Source organism: Equus quagga, chromosome 2 (assembly GCF_021613505.1).
Source record: "Equus quagga isolate Etosha38 chromosome 2, UCLA_HA_Equagga_1.0, whole genome shotgun sequence".
NCBI classification, from domain to species: domain Eukaryota; kingdom Metazoa; phylum Chordata; class Mammalia; order Perissodactyla; family Equidae; genus Equus; species Equus quagga.
In genome coordinates, this window is record NC_060268.1 from 30,652,182 (window position 1) to 30,675,841 (window position 23,660).

Here is a 23,660-nt window from a genome sequence, read left to right on the forward strand (position 1 = left end):
ACATTATGCATTTCTGTTTTAGGTGTACGTGGAATTAACTTTTCTGTGAATTTAAATATTCATCAGCTGCAATACTTGCAAACAACTTCAGAGACATTTTCAGTTTTTTATGAATAAGGTAGAATTCATTATAACAATTTATCTTACTAAAAATAAATAGACTTGGAATATAGATATATATGCTACTGATAGCACCACATAGCTAGAAAAAGTTTTTTAATGAGTAGAAATGTATATCAAATAATCTAAAAGAAAACAGAAAGATAATATTATCACATAGAAGTAGATAAGTTATAAATAACAAAATGTCTAACAACTAAATTATAACCAAAATATTCAACACACAAGGAAAAGATAAGCTAACACATGTACATTAATAAGGTGAAATCCATATTGTAAAACACAATATTTTTTCTGCTATGTCAATATTTGGAAAAATGTTATGAATAAGCTCACCGAAGTTGTCAGAAACTTAATGTGCTTGTACATTTAGATTTCAAGGTATAAAAATATCATGCTTTCAATTGAAGACAATCACAAGTTTAGTAACATGAGTAACATATTCTGTAAATTAGAATCTGTAAATTATTTTTAAAATATTTGAAAGGATTACTAAATATTTTCAAGAGAATTTGTACTTTAGAATTATAAACATAAAAAATTGATTAAAATTATATTTAAATATTACACCAGGAAATCATTTTATGCAATTCCCTTGCACTTAGGACAAAAATCCAATTCAATAATTCAATAAACTGTATCATTAGCGAAAATAATTGACACGGTGCTGTGATCCAGTGAAGGTTCTTCATTGTCATTCAGGATTATGTTTCCTCATGGTGATCCCTAGATTTTGCAGGAGTTCACGTGATGGTTTCTAAACTTTCACATTGATGATTTAACATCTTCATTCCTCAGAGATTAGTTGCTGAGGTTCAACAGGGGTGTACAAACAGTGTAGAACACAGACAGGAACTTATCCACAGAAAGTCTGCTAAAAGGCCATATACAGAAATAAATGCAAGGCCTGAAGCAAAGAATCACCATTGTGATGTGGGCTTAATGTAGAAAGTGCCTTGACTGACCCACTGGAGGATCGACGTCAGACAGTGATCAGAATGATGACATGGGAAATAATTAAAGCCAGAAAACAGCTCAATGCTATCAGGCCACTGTTAGTCAGCATCATAATTTCCATTTCATAAGTATCCATGCTAGCCAACTCTATCACTAGAGGAAGGTCGCAAAAGAAGCTGTCTCCCTCATTGGGGCCACAGAATGGCAGGTCCACTGTGAAAGCCAAGTGACTCACAGAATGAAGAATACCCACAGCCCAGGAAATCAACACAAAATTATGCACAGTCTTCAATTCATCATCATGCTGTAGTGCAGGGGATTACAGATGGCTATAAACCTGTTATATGCCGTGGCTACAAGCACAGTTGTCTCACTCCCAACAAAACTATGAAGAAGAAACATCTGGGCCATGCAACCCTCCAAGGAAATAGCCTTGTACTCAACAAAAAAAGTCCACAAGCATCTTGGGGGTGACAAAGCTAGTTTGGCAGATCTCAGTGAAAGAGGTTACTGAATAGGAAGGACATGGGAGAGTTCAAATGGGAGTCAGAGGAAATGATAACAATAATCAAGATGCTGCCAGCACTGATGACACATACACTATAGAAAAGAGGGCAAAAAAGAAAAGTTGAAGTTGCCAAGAATTAGAGAGTCCCAGAAGCACAAACTCAAACATCACCAACTCATTTGTGTGAGCCATGTATTCAATCTACTGTCACCTAAGTAAAAGAAAATCAGGAAAATATCACAATTTTTGGCACTGTATCTAGTATATTTACAAAAGAAATATGATAATCTTTCAATTTAAACTCAGTTTAATTTAATCAACTATGTAAATCATCAATTGGCTAGTATTTAGCAACTATGATTATTGTAAAAAGTGGGGGAAGTATGAAAAAAGAGAATTAGATATGGATTCAACCATAATTAGGAATATAGGGAAAACATATTAAAAAATAAAGATACAAAGTCAGAAACAAGCAAATATAAGTGATACATTAACATCATAAATATTATCAAGATGAAAGAAGTTATGCCAAAGTGGTAAGGGAAGGCATCATGGAGAAGGTATTATTTAAACTAAAATTTTTTAGAACTTTGGAATTTGCTAGGCAAAACTGAAGGAAAAGACTATTTCAGGCAGAGAGAATAGCAGGAAGATACAAAGGGAAAAATACGAAAATGAAGTGATGATGCTAATAATAAGTAACTCATTCGAGTGTGTTTAAACCAAAGCTAACCCTGAAAATATTTAGATGTTAAGCAGTAGCTCTATTGATGGACACATTGCCACTAGATCCTTTGTCAATGTCTGTAGGGTAAACCCAGGGTGATGGAGGTGCATAAATCTGAGTGACTAATAGAGAGAAGAAATTGTGGAGATGCAGTAAATCCTTCCCATAAAATTTCTAGTGCTGTCAGTTGTTTTATGACAAGCTTTTCTCAGTTTTATAACTTTCTCTCTGTCAAAGCCCAATTGTTGATGAATAGCAGAACCATACACAATAGAAGACACTCTCAAATATGTTGAGTATGGAAATTAAGAGATCATGGCTCAACTTCTGCAAAATCATAAAGTCTGTTAAGTTTTTCTCTGGAGGCCTTAGTCTACCTTTTCTTCATCTTCCTCCCTTTCATCTGTACTTTATAAGGAAAACAAATTTATAAGGAAAAGTTAATTTACATATTATAACAAAATTTAAAAAAGGAAAAAATGTAAATAAATGATGAGAGATTATTGGTATGTTTATAAAGAAAGCCAGGAAAGCCAGAATGAGGCTGTGGCAACTGAGGTACTGGCATCAGGCACAAAATTTACCAAGGGACTAAAACTTTTAGTCATCAAGATAAATAATATTTTGAAGATCAAAGTTAAGGTGAAATTATGGACAGAATATCAATTTTTAAAAATAAATCCATGAATAGTACAAATTTTTCCTTTGCCTCAGGTTCCAATATGGCTCTAGATAACACTATTACTGATCCTGTTTTTATTTAAAAATTAGTATTTATTTTGTTCATCATGGATTTTTTGAATTAATTTTGATTTTTTAAATATTGGTTAAATATTGTTTATCTCTATGACTAAGTTTTTTTGTCACTCCCTTAAATTTTGCACTCAAAGCAAGTGCCTTACTCACCTCTCTAGTTTCACCATTGTTCTGGCTCTGAAAGCAAGTCACATGACCATGTCAGTAGTGAGTATGTAAGAGTCAGCATATTGCTGGTGATGAAGCCATAGGCAGAGAGAATATAAATAATGGTCATAAGGATTTTCAAGGTATGATTCTTCTTAAGAAAAAAACTGTCCTGTCTAAAACTGTTGGTAAAGAACTGTCTATTAACCACTTCCTCGAGGGAAAGTAACCCCCCAAATAGGACATGAAAAGATGTACCATGATCTCAGAATTTGTTGTTTACTCACTTTTACTCTGCTCAGCTAAAACAAGGATAAAGAACTTTTTGTTTTTACATTGAAGATTATTGAAATAAAAAATTAATTAAGGATCAGAGCAATTAAATGCAACTTAATTTTTTTTATATCTGGTAGTTCTTTTTTTGTTGTTTTGCTTTAAAGTGGAATCTAGATTTATGAGTTGCTTTAGAATTGAAATAATGAACACACATTCTTGTAAACTAAATATAATTTGTAATCAAATGTTTATTTGTTCTTATCTATTTTCAGCACAAAGACACAGTGTGAGAAGCAGAAAAAGAGAGGAAAGAAAAATGAGAGGAAAAAAGAGGTACAGAGAAAGTTAGAAAATGATTAAAATGTAGAACAAGAAAACTGAGAAAAAAAAAGGCTATTGGAGAGATAAATGACAAGAAAATTATATAATTACAAATATATATATATATATATATTTTTTAAGGTGAAGAGACAGAGAGACATTGGTTCACAGGAAGACACATTCCATAAATCCAACATAGCCACAAAAAGAAATTGATGATAAAGAGGTCTATACAAAGGAAAAGAAAGAAATAAAGGGAAAATACTCAGGGTTAGACACATTCTTAGGCAGAGTAACAGCCCATCTTGGAGTAGGTTAGAGTCCTGCCACCAGAGACTTTTCAAAATGTGATATTTTTCTATAATTATAAACATTTTCTCGGACTTCTCTCACTTCTTAATGTCCACTCCAATACATAAGATAAAATTAATCTGAAGATCAAAATTAGTTCTCAGAATAGAGGTTTTTTAACCCAGCTGGGAAAGCTTTATCATCTTAGACAGATTTAGAATTTAAGAAAAAACAAACAAACATTTTCAAGCATTATATCCTCAGGTTGACTAGAGATGATATATAGCTATTTACTGAGCAAAAAGCATATAAACAAAAATAACTTATCATAGTGAAAATCTTTGACAGAAAATGATTGTCCAACAATGATTGTTAATTATTAGTAAACACTTTTCAGTACATATTGAGACAATGATGTTTATATTTTTTATTCTGTTAATACAACAAATTATATTGAATGATTGTTAAATGTTGAACCAACCTTGCATTTCTGCTTTATCTTAATTAGATCATTATTTTTTTCCCTGCTTTTATGTATCCTCGATTAAATTGTAGGGTTTTCTTTAAAGGAATTTTGTGTCTGTTTTTGAGTAAGACTGGTCTAAAATTTTCTTTTATTATAAAATTCTTGTCAAATTTTGGAATCAGGGCTGTTCTGGCTTTATTGAGTGGAGGAACATTCCCCCAGGAAAGGGAATAAATATCAGTCTCTGTTTTTAGATGGCATTCTTGCATGGAAGGAATCATAAATTTTCTTTGTTTTATGATTTGCTTTAACCAATTCTTCATGGGGGCTATATTTTCTAGAGACTGTCATGTCTAGCATATATACACATTTAATTCTGTGCTTCAGAACTGGGAGATAGAATACTCAAGATAGAAGACTCCTAGAAATATAATTATTCAGTCATGAATACAGACATATTTTGATATACCAAATTGCTTTCTAAAAATTGTTCAATAATTTTTGACCAAATAGAACATCCACATTTCCAAATTTTAAGTCCCACTTAGTACTATTCTTTTGTTTTATTCTTTCTCAGTGTAACAGAGGACACAAGATTTCTCTCATTTTAATTTACATTTTTATTACCTGTTAGATTCAATATGTTTTTCTATTTTTGTTAACCATTGTTATATCTTTTTTCTTAAATTTTTCTGCTTATGATAGTTGACCCATAAATCTTCAGAAATAATTAAATAAGGCTGCCATTTTAGAGTTAAGTTCTATAAGCATCCACAATGGATAGGAGAACATAAGCCAGCTCTCAATTAGAATGATTCCTGGGCCAGTGAGACTTGATTTTAACCTGGTGATAGGTGTTAACACACCTAGAGAAAGATTATATGCAGCCCTGGTATATGGATAGATAAGAGAGGGAGTCACTGAGACAAATCATAAAAGTACCCATACCACCATTGTTCAGGTGAGTGTTTCCCTGTCAGGTAATCAGCCTCTGATGATCTTACATACGTCAATCAAGTAACCAAAACTTTAAATTTTAACGCAGATTCACCAAAATCACTTACTAATATGTGGCTTCCATTTCAATCATAATACTGTGACTACTTGATTTATTTGACAATTATATTTTCAGCATAATTTGATAAGTTTCTCCAAGTTTCTTGTAATTATTAAGAAGTTGAGATTTCTGGGTCTGTAAGTATGTGGGCCAAAACTTGAACTGGAGCAATTCTTTAAGTTAGTGTGAATTATGAGGTTTTCTGGTGGTTGGTTAGCTAAATGTCCTATCCTGGTGGTACCATTCTGCAAGCCTTATGCAGAGGAAGTCATTTATCATTCAAAACCTCTATGATTCTCTGCTTCCCAATTCAGTCATTTCCTTGAGGCCAGAGAACTTCCTTAATCTGCTTTATGTGTCCACAACATCCGGCATAAATTAAGTAAAGAAAATTGCTGAAATGCATTGGGCTTCTTTGAATTGAACAAAACTGAGCATTACCACACTGAGATTATTAACTCGAAATATATGTTTATGACAACTATCATATTTTTACTTGCCTTTATTAACTAATTGCTAGTAAATTTTTTATAGCTATCTTGATTTGAAAGCTTTTACTGAATGTGAGACTATGACTTCTGCCTCTTTTGTAATACCTGCCAGTGCTAATTTTAGTAATATTCATTCAGCCTGTTTTTAATCAATGTCAGTTTATTAAAGTAAGCTCCAGTGAGGCAACCTCACACATGGACAACTAAACGTGAAAACAAGATCAGATTGCCACAGAGTACCATGACTCATATAAAATTCTAAGACAAATACAGACAATATAGTTTTCCACGGGCTTCCTGCTCCATCGCTTCAAATAACTTGTTCATGTGAAACAACAGTAGCACTTTCCTGGAAATCAAAGCTTTGGGTTTTATATCATCCTTGTGGCACTTACTGCATGTGCTTACATGTTAAATTTCTGGTACATTGACAAATATGGTAAGAAATAGAGCAGTAATTATCTTAGAAACTTTTAATCTATTCTAAGTAATAAAAACAAAATCGCAATTGTGTCTTTAGTTGAAAGATCACAAGTTTGAATTGAAAGCCAGGACAAACAGAATAAATTCCTCCTGGCATAAATTCAGAAATGCAGCGATGACAGTGACAGATATGTGACTGATAAGAGACTGAATCAATTGTGTTAATCTTCCTTCTATTTTTTTCCATGATTTGGTGGAGTGCTTCTGAAATTGCATTTACAGTTTGAGAAAAATAAGTATGGAGTATAGTTTCCACTTACAGATATATGCGCTTTCTGTGATTACTTTGAAATTTAAACTCTTAAATGAAATTAACTAAACAAAATCACTGACTATTCAGATATTCTGAATCATTTTCAACTGACGGTAGGTTTATTATCAGTAGTATAAAGAGCATCTGTATGTAAGTGCTGAAAGATTTCTCACAGAAGGTGGAAGAGTACTCTTGTAATCTGAACTACAGATTTGATGGTTTATTCATGTATTATTTATTTTAAAGCCAAAGAAGTAAAAATCAGTCCTATCATCGATACTGCAGAATCAAGGTATTGAAAACTTAGCAAAAATAATAATAAAAGTAGATTTTATAAACACAAATGCCTTATTTGTAAACATGGAATTTTGGCAGCCTATTTATTGAAACCAACTTATTAGTTGAAATAATTATGAACTGTAACTAATAAAAGTGGAGGAGTCTTCCTACATGCAGTCATGTCAAAGCAGATTCTGTTTTTAAATCAAAGAATGCTAAATTGTTCTTTATGCTATTCCAATCAAATCAGATGTGTTAGCTAACCTGTTTTCATGTGGTGCTGATTTTGAAATGCTACAAGATACTTTTTTTAACCATGCCTATGTAAAGGGAAAAAACTACTTAGGAATTTTGACACATGTATTTGCTCTTTCAGGGAAAACGAAGAAAGCCACAGACGATTGGAACTGATCTCATAATATGAGATACTGCACTACATTTACCAACTTCACCAGATTCAGATCTTCTAATAGTGAAAGACTAACTGTGATAGAAACACAATAATAACAATCATATATCTGCATTACAAAGAACAAGAAGTAAGGATTTGTGTTACTTCCTCGAATTATCTAAAAGATCTGCTTGGAACCCACATGTCGGTTCCTTAGCTTCCTCATTGCTTCCTTAACATCTTTATTCCTCAGCGTGTAAATCATGGGGTTAAGGAGAGGAGTGAAGACAGTAAAACACACAGAGATAAATTTGTCAATTGGGAAGCTTTCAAAGGGCCAGATATAGATGAAGATTAATGGGCCAAAGAAAAGAACCACAACAGTGACATGAGCAGACAGGGTGGAAAGTGCCTTGGACATCCCACCAGAGGCTTGGTGATGGACAGTAGCAAGGATGATAGTGTAAGAAATGAGCAAAAGGAGGAAACAGATAAGTGAGAGCAGACCACTGTTGGTGAGTACCAGGATCTCTAAAACGTATGTGTCTAAGCAGGCAAGTTTGATCACAAGGGGGAGGTCACAAAAGAAATTGTCAACCTTGTTGGGTCCACAGAAAGGAAGATTGACTGTGAACACCAGGTGGCTGGCTGAGTGCAGGATGCCAATGGTCCAGGAGACCCCCACCAGAACAGTGCACACTCTTCGGCTCATGATGGTCATGTAGTGCAAGGGTTTGCATATAGCAATGTATCTATCGTAGGCCATGGCAACAAGAAGCACCATCTCACTACCCCCAAAAACATGCAAGAAAAAGATTTGTGACATGCATCCCTGAAAGGTGATGGTCTTGTATTCATTGAGGAAGTCTACAATCATCTTGGGAGTGGCAAACGTAGCCTGACACATATCAAAGAAAGAGAGATTGCTGAGAAGAAAGTACACTGGGGAATGCAAGCGAGAGTCTGTAATTACCAGGAGAATGATAAGGATGTTTCCCAACATTGCAGCTCCATAAGACACAGAGAAGATAAAGAAAAGGAAGAGCTGTAGTTCTCTAGAGCTAGAGAGACCCAATAAAATGAATTCAGTAACCACTGACTTATTGCTCCATCCATTAACTGAATCTGGCTTGATGAAGTTATCTAGAGGGGAGAAAAATAAGGAAAATATATAAGGAAAAGCCCTTTACTATTTTGCAAATCAAATGGATACTTCAGTTCCAATAACCAGAAAAATAATATGGTGAGGCTATAAGACACGGATTATTTACATTATCATTAGCAATTGATATTTTCCTTGTGGTTATTTACATAATTACATATTATAAATTGTTCTTTACTTTTGCATTTATGGGTTGACATGGTAGATAATAGATAAATAGAAAGCTAGATTTATCTAACAGAGAAGTCAATATGGAAAGAAGGAAGATGTTGAGTGTTTGCCATTGTATTCTAACATGCTTGTGTAGAAGTGTGCAAAATCTCAACAGTACATTAGAAGTTATATATACTGTACTTACACATTCAGATTACGAATAGCAGAAAATGAGCCTGATGCCTTTTATAGAATCTTGAAAAGAGAAAAAATTTAGGCCAAGTGTAAAGAGATGGAAATCGGCCCAGTTGCTTTGGTAAATGACATCAGAGAAAGCAGTGAGATGTGACCATGTAGTTATCTGCAGTAATAAGAAGAGAGAAATGAATTTGCAACAAGTTAAACTAGTGTGAACAACAGGTTATATTCACTTTTCTATATTAAAACAATCAAGCTGTACAGCAGTGTTACACCACATAGCAGTGGAAGAAGCATCTTCTAGAACGACAGAAGCATACATTCTTTTTAGCAAAAATGATACTTCTAGTGTCACAGTTGCAATCTTTACCTCTCTCAATGTGATTTACCTTTCAAGGCAGTTGAATCTGATACTATTTAATCTGACCAGCTACCTTCTCTTCAAAGTTAGGACTGAATGCAATTTCAATTAGCATGATATATTTGCTAATTAAATTTGTATTTATACTACCTGTCTTTGCTGATGATTTTTATAATGTCTTCTTTTTCTAATGAGATTAATATCACAACAGCAAGTGTTTTTCCAAAGCCCATTGAACAGCATGTTTGATGTAATTAATTCATTCAACAAATATATGGATTACTTGCTATGTACTATGCACTTTTATGGACTCTGCAGAAAAAGCTATGGGAAAAAAACAGGAAAAAGTGTCCCACCTTCATGTAGCTTACATCCTAAGGAGGTGGTGGGGCTGGCAGAGACAATTAAAAATACATAAATAAAATACATTGTCAGCTAATTATAAGTGCTATGGAGAAAAAAAAGCCGAGCAAAGGGGTACCGACCAATATTTTTTCTGAGGTGGTCAGAAACAACTTCACTATATAGATTACATTTCAGTAAAGACCGAGGGAAATTAGGAGCAAGCTTTGAGGAAATCTACTTCAAACAAAGGGAATAGCAAGTATGTACAATAACTTATTTACGTGAAATAAGCATTCCCTTGGGAACTATCATTATAATTTGGGCAGGTTTATTAGAAATTGAATGGAAATCAGCTTTTGATGTTATTATGGAATTGACACATTCATAATTGGCATTTCTGAATAGTATTCTACCTCGCAGGCCTAAATACATCTACAACTTTAGGCAACTATAAATTCAGTCTTAAAATAAGGACTCACATTAAAAACTAGCCTTTTTATTTTCTAGAATGAAATATGGATATAAAACTGCTTTCCAAATTCTATATTTCCATATATATATTCTTGAATATACAGAATTTGAAAATCAATTTTATATGTTTTAATATAACTTATGGTGCTAATTTTATCATTCAAAATAAAATTGAAATCATCTGTGATTTCTAGGAAGAATCCTTTGAAATGAAACTCGTGGCCAGATCTTAGAAGCTGGGGAGAGCTCCCTGAGTGTAATCACACTTGATGAGAGTTAAGATGTATTATTTATTCATGGCAAGAGTTTCACATATTGAGACCATTTAAAAACATAAAAATTGCTAATTACTTTTTTGTGTTACTTCAAAGAATCTTATGTCCTTTAAAACATCTTCCTATACTGTGGATACGCATATGAAAAGCCTGACAAGAATTTGCACAGTGCTAAGTGTATTGAACCAAAGTTTTTAATGATAAACCATTCCACTTTGTCTACAATGAGTTTTATTAAATTGACTTAGTTTCATTGTAAAAGTACAGGCAGAATTTCTCTAAAACTACTTTAAAAGTTTTTTTCCATATTAAGAAATAAGCATATTCTTTATTCACAGTTGTGTGTTCAGTAAGTCTTCATAGAAAGGCAGAGGGTGAAAATTTCCACAAGATGCCATCATATAAAGAATACACGATTTGGGATCAGATCTGGATTTCATTCCTGGTTTCACTACTTATTTTTGTGATAACATTTGTTCATTTATTCCAACCTATTGTGCATCTACTACGATTATGTGCCCAGCATTCGGTAGGCCTGGGCATACAACAGTGATCAAATCAGATACAATTCATGTCCTCATGCAATTCATCACATCTCTCTGAACTTTTGATTTCTTACTTATTGCAGCCTACATTTGAAAGATGCAAAAGTTATAAAAGATATATAAAGTGTTAAATAAATGTTAATTGTGTTAGCTTTCCATTATAATTAAAACTGACATGGTAAAGTTTTACCTCCTTTCAGGGAAAGCCAATCTCAATGAGAAAATATCTGTTTCTGAGTAAATTAATAGTCCATGAAACTTTAAAGGGCCAAAAAGAAAATTAAAATGAAATTTTAGAATGAAAAAACTTTTTCTATAATGTTTATAATTTGTTGAAACAGTGAGATGGAAATCTGACAAAAAGGAAAGAAGATACTGAAAAGAAGTCAGATAGGGTTTTTATAGTTCTCTCTGTATTCACTGTTAGTTACTGCCGGTCTTTGGCGTTCTTTAACTCTAACCTGTAAAGGAAAGAAAGTAGAGTAAACTAGAGCTAGAATTATGTTCCCAATAGTTATCATTGTGAAAGAGAGGAGGGCATTCTTTGATGTTCCATTATGAAATCTACTTCAGACTTAGAACACAGAGTTGAATAGTACCCAGTCTTGGACTTCAGCGTATCCTATAGATGAGCTTTCCTTGGTCACTGATTTTGGAAAGCAAGAAATTGCAGGTCTCTATCTAAGATAAAGATAAAGTGAATGTGAAATCAGCCTTCCGTTTGAAAGGAAATGTGAAATTTCTATGTGGCACTTTCCACACTCAGAAATTGATTTTTCTGAACCAGGAGAGTCAACTGAAAGCATTCCATTCAAGAATAGAGAAGTGAAGTTTACAAGGCGAGAGGTCAAATTGTAGAAGCTTCTCCTTTCGGTCAAACTCTAGATTGCTCAGCTCAGATTCACAAACACAATAATTTAAAGACTTCTATGATGGTAGTGTAGATGTGATACATGAAAAGAATCAAAGACATGGAAGAGAAAGACAGTAGCTGGACAATGAAGATAACCATATTTATATGAGAAAATTGACTTCTTGTCCCTGTGTACATAATTAATCAAACTGAATAAAAGCTTTTGGATATGATACACTTTGATTTATTTGCCTTGCATTGATATGTGACAAATAATTACATAAATAGATTTGTAACTCTGATGCAAGAAAGTGCAAAAGAATTGAAGCTAGAAAATGTCCTCAATTAAGAAAAAGATCAAATTATAGCATTCTATATTTGTAAAATGTCGAGAGGAAAGAGTTTCTGCTAATCACAATTCTGACAGCCAGTATTTTCTTAGTCAACTTCATACAAAGCATTGTGCTAAACACTTCAACTGTTAATTCATTTATCGTTACAATTCTATAAAGGGGGTACTATTATTAGTAGTAGAAGAAGCTGAATCTTAGCAGTAAAGTTAGTGTGACAGGGGCACACTGCTAGTGAACAGGGTTTTGCATAGTCAAAAGACGTATTTTTAGCCACCATATATTATTTAATTGAAGACCTGATCACTGTGAATCTATATCTGAGGAAGTCTACCTGATTATTAAATGACAATCTTGTGCCCCATTCTATTCTCTATCGTAATCTTTGTTCTTTCACATCTATATATCAATATTCTCACTTTTACCTGGGTGCCTCAATCCATCACGTGTGTTAGAAATGACAATAATTAGACATAGTTTGACATTTTGTTTCAGATTTTAGAATCTCATAAACAAACTCCAAGTTCTCATGCTCATGAACTCAAGGCATCTTAATTCTAGCAATAACTTTAGCCCAGAATCCCTTTAACTCTGAATGATGAAGTTCATATTTAATTTGTTACTTGATATGGTTAAATTCCACATACCAGTTTTGAGAGAAATCCCAGGGAAGAAATAACAGGTTGGGAAGAGAAGCCCACGAAATCTTTTTTTTTTTTTTTTTTAAAGAATGAGTCACTAGAGTGCATAAAACAAACATTTAAGTACGAAACCAGTGCCCAAAAATTTCAGATAACTAATCTCATGAATTGCAATAGCCAATTAAAGAACTTCCTTTGTAAATGAAGTCATCTTTCTGTGGGAGTGATTAACATAATTTTGGTTGCTTTTTCCAAAAACAGGATGGTAAGAACTTTTAAGTCATTCATCTATAATTGCAAGTGAGGCATATATCCACAAGAGAGAAATGTAGTGACCGGGAAGCTTGCAACAGTTATATTTACTCTCATTTAATAATCTATGTCCATCCAGGTGCCTTTTTTCCCATTGTTTAAAGTGACTATGCCCATAAGCATTAGCCCAGATCTCAGAGATAAAATTCAATCACATTACTGAGTCCTTCTCATTTTACATTTTACATATTAACCTTCAACTTTATCTCTTCTCACTCTGTGCTCTGTGACTAAACTGCTTTCATTTTCTGGAACAAACTGCCCCTTTCCACATCAGGGGGTCTTGCTTTCTCTTTCCTCTATCTGAATTTTTTTTCCTCTGGCTCTTCACATGTTATATCCATCTTATATTTCAGCTTTCAGATGAAAGGTCGTTACAAAGAGCAGCTTTTTCTGAGCACCATTCCCTCTCCCTGTACTCCTAATTTTTAATATTTTTCATCTCATGACGTTATTTGCTCCTTTCATAACACTTACAACAATTTTAATTTTTTAAATTTTTTCTTCACATATTAGTGTTTGTTTCTTCATTCCTCCTCCCCACCCCAGACTGTTGGCTTCATGCGTGAAAGAACTAACTCTCTGGGGATCACTACTGTATTCCCAGTACCTGGCACAGAACCTAGTAATTGGTAGGTGCTCAAAAAGTAGCATTGATTCAGTGAATATTTGAATGTATAAGTGACCATGAGGTGGTTACTTATTATTTTTAAGAAATGCCAGAGAACTTTATCTTTTTGAGAATGTCATATAAATGGGATTATACCATATAAATACATATATATTATTATTTTTATTATTTTTTGGTGAGGAAGATTTGCCCTGAGCTCACATCTACTGCCAATCTTCCTCTTTTTGCTTGAGGAGGATTGGATCTTAGCTAACATCTGTACCAAACTTCCTTTATTTTGTAACTGGAATGCCACCACAGCACAGCTTGACAAGCAGTGTGTAGGTCCATGGCCAGGATCTGAACCCTGGCAGTCAAAGTGGAGTATGTGAACTTAACCACTATACCACCAGGCTGGCCACCAATCTTCTTTTTCTATGTGAGCACCCAAAACTTCATGGCTACTGGTTTACATCCACATCCAAGAACCGAACCTGGGCTGCCAAAGCAGAGCACGCCAAACTTAGTCACTAGGCTGCCAAGACTGACCCCGTTTTTCCTTTATACTGCCTTTTTTACCCAACAGAATGCGTTTGAGATTCGTCCAAGTGGTTGCATAAATCAATAATTGGTTCCTTTTTATTTCTGAGTAGAATTCTGTATCAACTGTGGACTTGGCCATGTGCCTTGTTTTGTCCAATTTGGTAATAGTACTCAAGTGTTTTGCATTGAAGATTTCTTGCCACTAGTAAAATCCTGAGGCCACCATGTGAATGAGCCCAGCTAGTCTTCTGGGGAATCAATACTGCTACCATGGTTGAATTCAAGCCACCAACAGGTTAGCAGCCATCTTATAAAATCCCTGATAACTTGACAATCAGCTCTCAAGGGCTGGTATAAGACAGCTCCAAACACAGATGAGAGGCCCTGTGGAGAGAACTGAGGTGCCTTGGCTGGCAGTCAGCTAGCTCCTGCTGCCAACCTACCAATCACCAGATGTGTGAGTGAGGTCATTATTCATCTTCCAGTTTCCAGACACACCAGAGAGTCCAGCAGATATGACACATGCTGGCCCAGACCGGAGAAAGAACCTATCTGGTTTGTGAGTAAATATAAAATGGCTACTGTTTTAAATCAATAAATTTTGGGTGATGGGGTGGCCTGATATGTAGAAAAATCTAATAGATGCAATTGTCTACTTTTCATTCCAGATCACTCTAAAGTATCTTGAATAGTATAAACAAATGGTAAGCGGTTTCTGAAAGACTGACTCTACAAGACACCAAGAAAATCAGTGAAATTTTCTTTTCATTGAGATAAGTAGCTAGGTTTTTATTTTTCTAGTGGACTACTAGGGCTATGTGTAAGTTGAATTAATCATTTAAGATAGTAGAAAATATGGATTGCAATACCAGGAATATAAATTAGCTGTTGACACTAGTTTCCCATCCCAGTTGACATTTCCTAGTTTCATTTCTCCATCATAGATTATTGCAACTTTGTGAAACACATAGGTACAAAAAGCTTCACACAACTTTCCTGTAATAAAATATGTTAACTTTAGTGATCAGAGTTGAGCTGAAAACCACAAACTAAAATCAGACATTTGAAATACAAAGATTTAGAGACATCTTACTCTTTCTGCCTTCGTTTAAAACAAGACAGAATTTAAAGCAGCCCATATATCTAAAACCTGGAGGCAAAATAATAGGTAACTTTCTTTAATTAAATTTTTTATACCAGGGGCCGGCCCGGTGGTGCAGTGGTTAAGTGCTCACGTTCCGCTTCTCAGCGGCCTGGGGTTCGCCGGTTAGGATCCCGGGTGCAGACATGGCACCGCTTGGCACGCCATGCTGTGGTAGGCATCCCACATATAAAGTAGAGGAAGATGGACACGGATGTTAGCTCAGGGCCAGGCTGCCTCAACAAAAAAAGAGGAGGACTGGAAGTAGTTAGCTCAGGGCTAATCTTCCTCGAAAAAATTAAAAAAAAAAATTATACCAGATAACTTGCATGGAAATGAACAAAAACAGACCTCCAAAAATTAGATTCCTTCTTGTACAGTTGGGCAATGAAGATATTTAACCATTGTGGGCCTATGCAATGGTGGAGGGAGAAAGCACAGAAAATGGCCTTGATCATCATCCTCGCCTTCTAAAACAGGACATTCGGACTTTCTTCTTTATATTGGCTTTTAGGATATGGTATGCACTGGATAAACTCATTCTCTCCTATCTAAAGCCAATCCTATTACCCCAAGTCTGGAGTCCTTCTGTTTTCTCTTTCTTCAGTACCTTACTTTCTTAATGTATCCTCTCCCAACTATAAACTTTTCTCTTCCAATTTATCCCCAAAATTCTTGAGAGAGATACTTGCACCACTGTCCCCACTTCTTCATCCCCCATTCACTTCTCTTTCTGTTTTGTTCTTTTCTCCATTTGCTCCATTTTATATCCTTTTCTGTTCTGTGTACCTGTGGGCTGATCTCTGTGGACTACATTATCTGGACCTTTTTGCCTCTGGCTTTTATTGAGATTGGAGAGTGGAAGGAACTGGCAGGATATTAGGGAGAAGAAGGAGAAAGAGCTCTGGACATTTCTTCACTTCTTCTCCCTGCCACATCACTAAAATTCTGGCAGCAATTACATCCTTGACTTGACTACTCAGTCAGTACCTTGTGGTATCTTCATGGCTCCAGCTCTCACCAGTTTCCATCTCTTCTCCTGTCCCTTCAGGCTAAGAGTGGTAAAGGTTCCTGCTGCTGGTGCCTGGATGCCTCATTTAATTCTTCCAAGACTTTTACAGATAGTACTCTTTATATTCAAAATCTCTGCCAAATGTGCTTTCTGTTTCCTTCTGTGACCTTCGCTAACACTTCTTGACTTTTTCTAATCTCATCTTGGACTTCATAATTCAATCAAAACCACATCCATTTATCTCATTTTAACTGCCTGTTCAAAACTTAAAAAAAAAAAAAAGTGGCCTGCCCAGACATTTCGCTTAATAAAAGGCTTCTGGTCTTAGAAGGAATTACATCATTCTCTTGAGAGGAAGGTGCTAAAGGTAATATGTTTAAATAGTGTTTTTTCTCTCTACTATATATCCAATTACCTACTGATCATCTCCACTTCAAATCCATTATGTACAATACTTAACTCTTCATCTTCAACATATTTGACACATAGTGAATGTTTAATCAAATTAATGAATGAACTCCCCTTAGAGTATATATCTTCTTGCTAGTTCCTCAAGCAAGAAAGCTGAGAGCCAATCTTGATTGTCCCTTACCTTCAAATGTAGCCAATCAATAGAACTTACCTTTAAATATCTCTGAATCTTTTCAATTCTATCTAACAAGCATCTCCCATCACATGCATTCAATTTCTCTCCGGAAAGGCAGCATCCTTCACCAGATTCTTTAATATTTCCAGAGACAATTTATGGATATGTAAGTAAACACATATACGTAATGTACCTTAAAATATATATCACTAAACATAAATGTTAGCACGTTTTGCACATGATTGTGCATGTTGGTTTTCTCATGTATGAATAGTTTGAGTAGATACTTCCTATTAGTGCATGAAGAATTACCTAGTTCTTTTATTATTTTATTTGTGTTAAAAAATCGTTTATTATCTCTGTTTCTGTACATTAGGAATTCAGTAGTGGTTGGCTGGGCAGTTCCAACTTGGGATGTATCATTCTCATGAAGCTACAGACATAGAAGGCTTGACAGGGGCTGGACAATGCACTTTTATAGCCAGTTGTTGGTGCTGGAGGCGGGAGGGAGGCCTCAGTTCCTCTCTGTAGACTTGCTTGAGTGTCCTCATGGCACAGCAACTGACATCCCCCAGAGCAACGAGTCCAAAAGAGTGAAACTTTTTATGACCAAGCCTCAGATATACCACATGGTTACCGTCACCATACTCTACTGGACACTCAAGCCAGCTCTAATTTAGGGTGGGACGGACAACACAAAGGTGTGAAAGCCAGATTAGGATCACTGGAGACTGGCTACCACAATTGCAATATTTAGGTTTGGCAAGAATGGGAGGAAATGGGTGTCCTCATATGCTATTGCTGGGTCTATGAATTGGTGTACCTCACTTAGAGGGTGATTTGATAGTAGTTAGAAGATTTAAAATGCACGAATCTTTGCACATATTCTACGTGAAGAAATATGTATAAGGATATTCACTGCAGCAGTGTTTCCAAAAGCAAAAAATGGGAAATACCTAAATATCAGTAAATAAAGGAATGGATAAATAAATGATAGAATACTGTGGAGGAATTAAAAAGATGTGGCAGACCAATGACTGACCATGAAAAGATTTCTAAAACACATTGTTATGGAAATAAACAAAAAGAAAATGAACTTCCATTTACGTAAAAAGAAAAAAAACTAAACACATGAAAAGTGATTTTGTATGCTTGCATGTATGAACTAATATGAAAATTCACAGCAAATCTCTCAAAGGATACATGTAAAACTTTTGGCAGTTACTTCTGATAATGGTGTAGGGAGTGGGGAGTGGAGATAGCACTTTTGCTTTATAATATTCTGTCTTGTTTGAATTTTTAACAAAATGGCTTTAATAATTTAAATGTTTAAAATTGGTCACTAACAGACTTTGAGTGACAACCCACAATGTCCTCTTACAGTCAAGAATATGAATTTTTGTGGCTAGATTTTATGATATTTATTTTTAACTTTCAGAGGTCCTTTCTGTGTTATGGATTTCTAATTGATGCTAGTTTTATTGATCTCAGAGCAAGGCTTTAGAAAATTAAGAGAAGAGAGCAAGGTTTCCACTTGTGAGTCTGTTTTCACTTGTGGTGCTGTAATGAATAGGAAATGGATGTTAGACATACAGGTTCCCACTGAGCCACTCAGCTTCATCATCTATAAAATGAGGGTAAGGTACACTCCCTGCCACACAATGCCACTATGATCAAATGTGACACTGAATGTCACTGGCACTTATTAGACATTCAAAAAGTGGTCATTATGAATTTAGCTCCATTCTAAGTTTCTTATCATAAATAAAGTATTGTTTCATCAATATAGAGGATGTGACTGATTACACATGAAGTAGAAAAAAATCATGAATTGCACTGGTTTACTCTTATTCTTCCCCCAAGAGTATTTAAGGAAGGAACACCACCTGGATCAGAGCTGTTAGTTTATGAGAGTGCATTTGCTCAAACTATAAAAACAAAACACAATTTGTTGTGTTGCAGAGGAAAAAATCTTTAAAATTACACAAACATCAAAGCATCCATATCTAGAGTAATCTATCATCAAGCTGCAATAAATGTATTCTCCAGGAAATCTTAACCATAGAGTTAGAAAAATCATTAGTTCTAACATCAATTGTATGTTGAACACTCCTATGAAAGTATCTATATTCATGATACGCCCACTAAAACAGCAATCCACACATGTCTACAATTCTACAACCCTGCAATTTGGTAGAAGGAAAGACTGCATGCGATGTATAAATGAGTCTTGCCTTTGTCATTAATTCATTGAGCTGTTTGGACAGGTTATTTACATTCTCTAGGCTTGAATTTCCTCAGTGAAAAGTAAATAGTCTGGGTTAAATTATCTCCAACAACACTTTCCATCCCCAAAGTCTATGATAAATTGTTCTCTATCCCAGCCTTCTCCTGAGGCACTTCTTTTCCTTGTAAATTGATAAAAGCAGTGGAAGATCCCTACTTTTTTATTTTTTTGAAGATTGGCCCTGAGATAACAACTGTTGCCAATCTTCCTCATTTTTTTATTTCTCCCCCAAACCCTAGCGGAAGTCATCATCCAGTTGTACGTCATTCTAGTTCTTCTATGTGGGATGCTGATGCAGCATGGCTTGGTGAGCAGTGCTAGGTCTGCACCCAGGACCCAAACAAGCAAACCCTGGGCTGCCGAAGCAGAGCATCCAAACTTATCCACTCAGCCAAGGGGCTGGCCCCCTTAATTATTTTTTAATAGCCGTTCAACATTGTATTTTATGGGTGTACCAATAATATATTTCAGGAGTCTACATTAATGGATGTTTAGGTTTTTATATTTAGATTTGTTGTCAATATTTTGTTCTTCCAATTAATTCTTGCAATAAATACTATGTACATATTTTGTTTTATATGAGTGTGGGTATATCTGTAAGATAAAATACTAGAAGCATAATTATTAATACAAAGCTTTAAAACTTTTATAGATATTGAAAATTTTCCTCCATATATTCTACCATTTTAGAGATTTATTAACAATGATTGAGTTTTCCTGTTTTATCAAAGTCTCATCAACCCAGTTTACTATCACACTTTTGGATCATTACCAATCACGTAGATGAACAAAGGAATCTCACTCTACTTATACTTGCATTTACTTATATGATAGTTTTAGCATTTATTTGTATGTTCAAGAGTCACTTGCATAACATTAATAATAAATTAGCTATTCATATACTTTGCTCATTTTTTTACCAGCTTGTTGGGCCTTTACTTATTGTTTGTTGCTTGTTATAAACTAAATTAAAAAAAGAATTTAACAGAAAATAGAAAGCCTACAGTTGTCATCACTCCAGATTCAGTATTTTAATTACACTATAGGACATAAGTTAATAGCTATGTGCACAGATATTAATTCTGCATTCTAAGTCCTAATGCAAGCAATTCCTTTTTTCATTATTAACTCTTGCTGTTTACAAAGTAAAGATATTACCCCTGCAAATAACACTGGTATTCATCTAGCCTTTTTCACTTTATTTGTGATAGGCTTTAAAGAAAAAAATCTCTGGAAGATTGTGTAGTCAGATTTATCAATAATTTTTTCCCCAAAAACTTGCAATAAGTACTTTTATTTGATTGGCATATTATTTTGTTGTTGAGGTAACATTGGTTTATTACATTATATAAACTGGAGATGTACATCATTATATTTTGATTTCTGTGTAGACTACTTGATGTTCACCACCCAAAGACTAATTATCATCCATCACCATACACATGTGTGAATCACTCCTTTCGTTCTCCTCTCTTCCCCTGCACCTCTGGCAACCACCTATCCAATGTCTATCTGTATGCGTTTGTTTGTTCTTGCTTTGTCATCTATGTATGGTGTGGTCATACGGTATTTGACTTTCTCCCTCTGACTTATTTCACTTGGCATAACACCCTCAAGGTCCATCCATGTTGTCGCAAATGGCATGATTTCATCTCTTTTATGGCTAAGTAGTATTCCATGGTGTTTATATACCATATCTTCTTTATCCCTTTGTCCCTTCATGGCCACCTAGGTTTATTCCAAGTTTTGGCTATTATGAATAATACTGCAATGAATATAGGGGTGCATATATCTTTACACATTTGTGTTTTCATATTCTTTGGATAAATGCCCAGCAGCGATTTTTACTGTATTGAATAAGACAATACATTTTTTTTATTTTTTGGTGAGGAAGCTTGGCCCTGAGTTGACATGTGTTGCCAGTCTTCCTTTATTTTGTATGTGGGACACTGCCACAGAATAGCTTGATGAACGATGTGTAGGTTTGTGCCTGGGATCCAAACCCGCGAACCCCAGGCTGCTGAAGTGGAATACGCAAACTCAACCACTACACCACCAGGCCCACCCTAGCCTTTCTGGATTTTTTTTCAAACTTAATGTGACAGTTTATGTTCATGCTTATTCATTAAAAGCAAAGTACACTCACTGGTGAAGTAATAATTAAAAAGTGGAAGGATGTATCACTGGCAATATAAAGAATTGATTCAGTCAAACAGCCACCCATAAATTCTAATGTCTCTCCTCCTTCTTCTGATGCTCTCCCTCCATCTCCCTCCATCTTTCCCTTTTGCCCTCTATCCTTCTTCTCTCACAGTGTGAGACCACTGAGGATCAAAGCAGGAAAATTACTTGATTTTTCAAGGACACTATCGACACCTCTCCATTTTCACCGGCAGGACAGAGTTAAAAGGAAAAAAGTACTAAGAGTAATATCATGACTACATTAATGTTTATTGTGTATTCAAAATGTTTTTGGCACTGTATAAAATATATAAAAGGTAGTCAAGTTTAAAAGATCGTTATGTTAGACATAATACAAATCAATTGACCAAAAGTCTGGTGTTTCAACAAACTTTAGCTAAATAGTATCTTGGTTCAAAAATACCGTGTGTCTATATCTAAAACTCAGCTTGCACTAGGACTTAGCTTGCAGAATTAATATCTATGCACATAGCCACTAACTTATGTCTCATAGTATACGTAAAATACTGAACCCAGCATGATAAAAGCTGCAGGCTTTCTATTTTCTGTTAAGTGATTAATTTTTTTCATTTTGGCTAGCGAATGAAAGAATAATTTATTGATCTTTTATTTTCACTACTAGATTACGTGAATTTTACTTTCCTTCTTCTGTTTTCCAAAAATTGTGAAAGCCTAGATTTCATATTTGGTCCTCAGTTTCAAATAACTTTTGTCACTTTGCCTTTGAATGTTTAGGTCCACTGTTGGTTAGGGTCATAATTTCTGTCTTGTAAGTATCCATGAGAGCCAGCTCTGTCACCAGGGGAAGGTTGCAAAAGAAGCTATCTACCTTATTGGGGCCACAGAATGGCAGGTCCATTGTAAAAGCCTAGTGGCTCACAGAATGAAGAATACACAGAGCCCAGGAAGTAAACACAAAACTATACACAGATTCATAATTGTGCTGTAGTTCAGGGGCTTATAGATGGCTCTAAATCTTTCATATGCCATAGCTATGGGAAACATCATTTCACTCCCAAGTAAACTAGGAGGAAGAAATATTTGGGCTATGCAATCCTCAAAGGAGACAGTCATGTGCTCAATGAAAAAGTTCACAGTGGGTGGCAAAGTTAGTTTGGCAGATATCAATGAAAGAAAGTTTACTGAGCAGGAAGTACATGGGAAAGTTCAAACGGGAGTCAGAGGAAATGATAGCAGTAATCATGAGGTTGTCCTGCACTAATGTCACATACACTATAGAGAAGTGGGCAAAAAAGAAAAGATCAATTTCCGAAGAATTAGAGAGTCCCAGAAGCACAAACTCAGACACCACCGATTCATTTGTGTGAGCCATCTATCCCATCTACTGTCACCTAAGTAAAAGGACATCAGGAAAATATCACAATGATTGACATCATATCTAGTATATATACAAAAGACACATGATAAGTTCTCAATTAAAAGGCAATTTAATTTAACTATATAAATAATTCATTGATTAATATCTAGCACCTATGACTGTTGTGGAAAGTGAGAGAAGTATGAGAAAAGAGGGTTAGATATTGATCTTATCATAATTAGGAAAAAAAGATGCACATATTGAAAAATAAAAACGTAAAATCAGAAATAAGCAAATGTAAATGATATATTAATATAAAAGTTACCAAGATGAAACAAATTATTCCAAAGTGCTAAGGTAAGGTGCCATGGAATGGGTGTTATTTAAGCTAATTTTTTTTTAAAAGTTTGGAATTTGATAGCCAAAACTGAAGGAAAGGCTATTTCAGGCAGGGAGAATAGCAGGAATAAAGATGCAAAGGTAAAAATATGAAAGACATAATTAGAGAGTCGTGAGTTGAGTGGCCTGGCTGGAGGAGGGTGTCCTAAGTAACAATGAAAATAAAGTTGGGAACGGTAGATCAGGAGCAAATTGTGGATGCCATTAGCCTTAAATGCAAGACTAAGTGGACCAGAATAATGTTATTGAAACTGAGAATCATAAAGTGCTTGACAGTGTTTAAGAAGCTTAATAGAAGCCATCTGCCATATTATGGAATGAAGAGGCAATGGTAATATTCTGAAAGTGTCTGTGAAGATCAAGAATGTTTCTT

General features: G+C 34.9%; 1 protein-coding gene and 1 pseudogene across 1 annotated transcript; both read right to left on the reverse strand.

Moving 5' to 3' along the window:
• Positions 1–921: 921 nt before the first annotated feature.
• On the reverse strand, positions 922–7,313 carry LOC124235111 (olfactory receptor 4K1-like; annotated as a pseudogene).
• A 388-nt stretch (positions 7,314–7,701) lies between these two features.
• On the reverse strand, positions 7,702–22,903 carry LOC124235112 (olfactory receptor 4K1-like). Its single transcript, XM_046652732.1, has 2 exons — positions 22,714–22,903; positions 7,702–8,666 (listed from the first exon to the last, which is right to left on the reverse strand). Exons 1-2 carry the CDS (start codon positions 22,901–22,903, stop codon positions 7,702–7,704), a joined length of 1,155 nt encoding a protein of 384 aa, XP_046508688.1.
• Positions 22,904–23,660: the final 757 nt, after the last annotated feature.

Excerpts from the sequence above, each read along its gene's own strand:
- LOC124235112 (XM_046652732.1), bottom strand. The coding sequence starts at position 22,903 with ATGGCTCACACAAATGAATCGGTGGTGTCTGAGTTTGTGCTTCTGGGA. Across the intron at positions 8,667-22,713 it reads TCCCATGTACTTCCTGCTCA|ATAACTTCATCAAGCCAGAT; the intron begins GTAAACTTTCTT and ends TCTCCCCTCTAG.